Source organism: Bison bison, unplaced genomic scaffold (assembly GCF_000754665.1).
Source record: "Bison bison bison isolate TAMUID 2011002044 unplaced genomic scaffold, Bison_UMD1.0 scf7180017864285, whole genome shotgun sequence".
Classification (NCBI taxonomy): Eukaryota; Metazoa; Chordata; class Mammalia; order Artiodactyla; family Bovidae; genus Bison; species Bison bison.
This window is the reverse complement of record NW_011494857.1, coordinates 1793555-1794671: the sequence shown is the minus strand read 5'-3', so window position 1 is coordinate 1794671 and position 1117 is coordinate 1793555. Positions and strand designations below refer to the sequence as shown.

Here is a 1117-nt window from a genome sequence, read left to right as displayed (position 1 = left end):
CAGGGGACAGGAAGCCCAGGCTCCCCCTACATGCCAGTGGCGTAGAGGTCTACCCTCCAGCCCCTGCCCAGGTCTCCAGCCCCACTCCTTCTGCCCCTTGCCTCTCTCTGCCACAAACCCAATCATCCTCTCCAACCCCACAGCCCTGGCAAGCTTTACCCCTCCCTCTTGCCCCAACCTCCTCTTTGCTCCCATCACTCCTCTCCAGCCCATTCCTGAAGGCTCTAGAAAGGTCCTTCTACAATCACAGCTGACACTGCTCATGGCCCTCCTGTGGTTGGCTCCCTGGTGCCCTCAGGACAAAATCGTGCATGAACTCATGGCTGGATCAGTGGGGCCAAAGTAGATTTAAAAAGAAAAGCTCAGATACTGCTCCCCATCCCGGCCTTGGATCATCTCTTCATCACTTGCTCTAGGCTTCCCAGCTCCAGTCTCCTCTGCTCCAGTCTGCTGACCACATGGCCCCAGAGGGCTCTTTCTGATATTCAGGGCTGACCCGCCCCTCCCACGCTCAGCACACATCACTGAGTGAAAAGCCTTGCCCGCTGCAGACCATAGGAAATTCCTCCACTGAATGAAGAATGAATGAATAAATGTGCAGAGAGAGAAATATGGAGTGAATGAAGAAGCAGGTGAAGAAATAAATGAAAAAGGAAGGAAGGTCATGGATGAAGTGGGGTGAAGACAAGCTGGTCAATGAGCAGGTAAATGGGTATACGGGTTGGTTGGGGGTGCAGAGGAGGTGGGTAGATACTGGGGTGGTTGGGCTGGAGAGAGGAGGTTGATTGGAGCGGGCATTGGGTGGATGGAGAAGTCGGATGCAGAGTTGGTTGTGTAGAAGTCTTGGTTGGTAGGGAGGCTGTGTACGGGCGGCTAGGCAGCTGGCTCAGTAGATGGGATGGTGGTTGGGTGGACCGGTTAGTGGATGGAGGGTGTCCGAATGGGTCCTTGTGCGTGTGGGTTCTTGGGTCATGGTGGGTGAGCGGGTTGGGGAACAGGAGGATGGCTGGCTAGTAGGTGGGACTTGGGTAGAAACCCACAGGAGCAGGTGGGTGGTGAGACTTCCGGGCACACTGAGCTGGGCGGCGCCCTGCCCATACCTGCTTGGCCAGCTGCC

The 1117-nt window shown here is 56.1% G+C and overlaps 1 protein-coding gene across 1 annotated transcript in view; it reads right to left on the bottom strand.

The window, feature by feature from the left end:
* MYH14 (myosin, heavy chain 14, non-muscle) overlaps window positions 1-1117 on the bottom strand; it is a 77206-nt gene that overhangs the window by 10321 nt on the left and 65768 nt on the right. Inside the window, 1 exon segment of the mRNA XM_010849644.1 lies at window positions 1101-1117. Within this exon segment, the coding sequence (XP_010847946.1) occupies window positions 1101-1117 (17 nt within the window).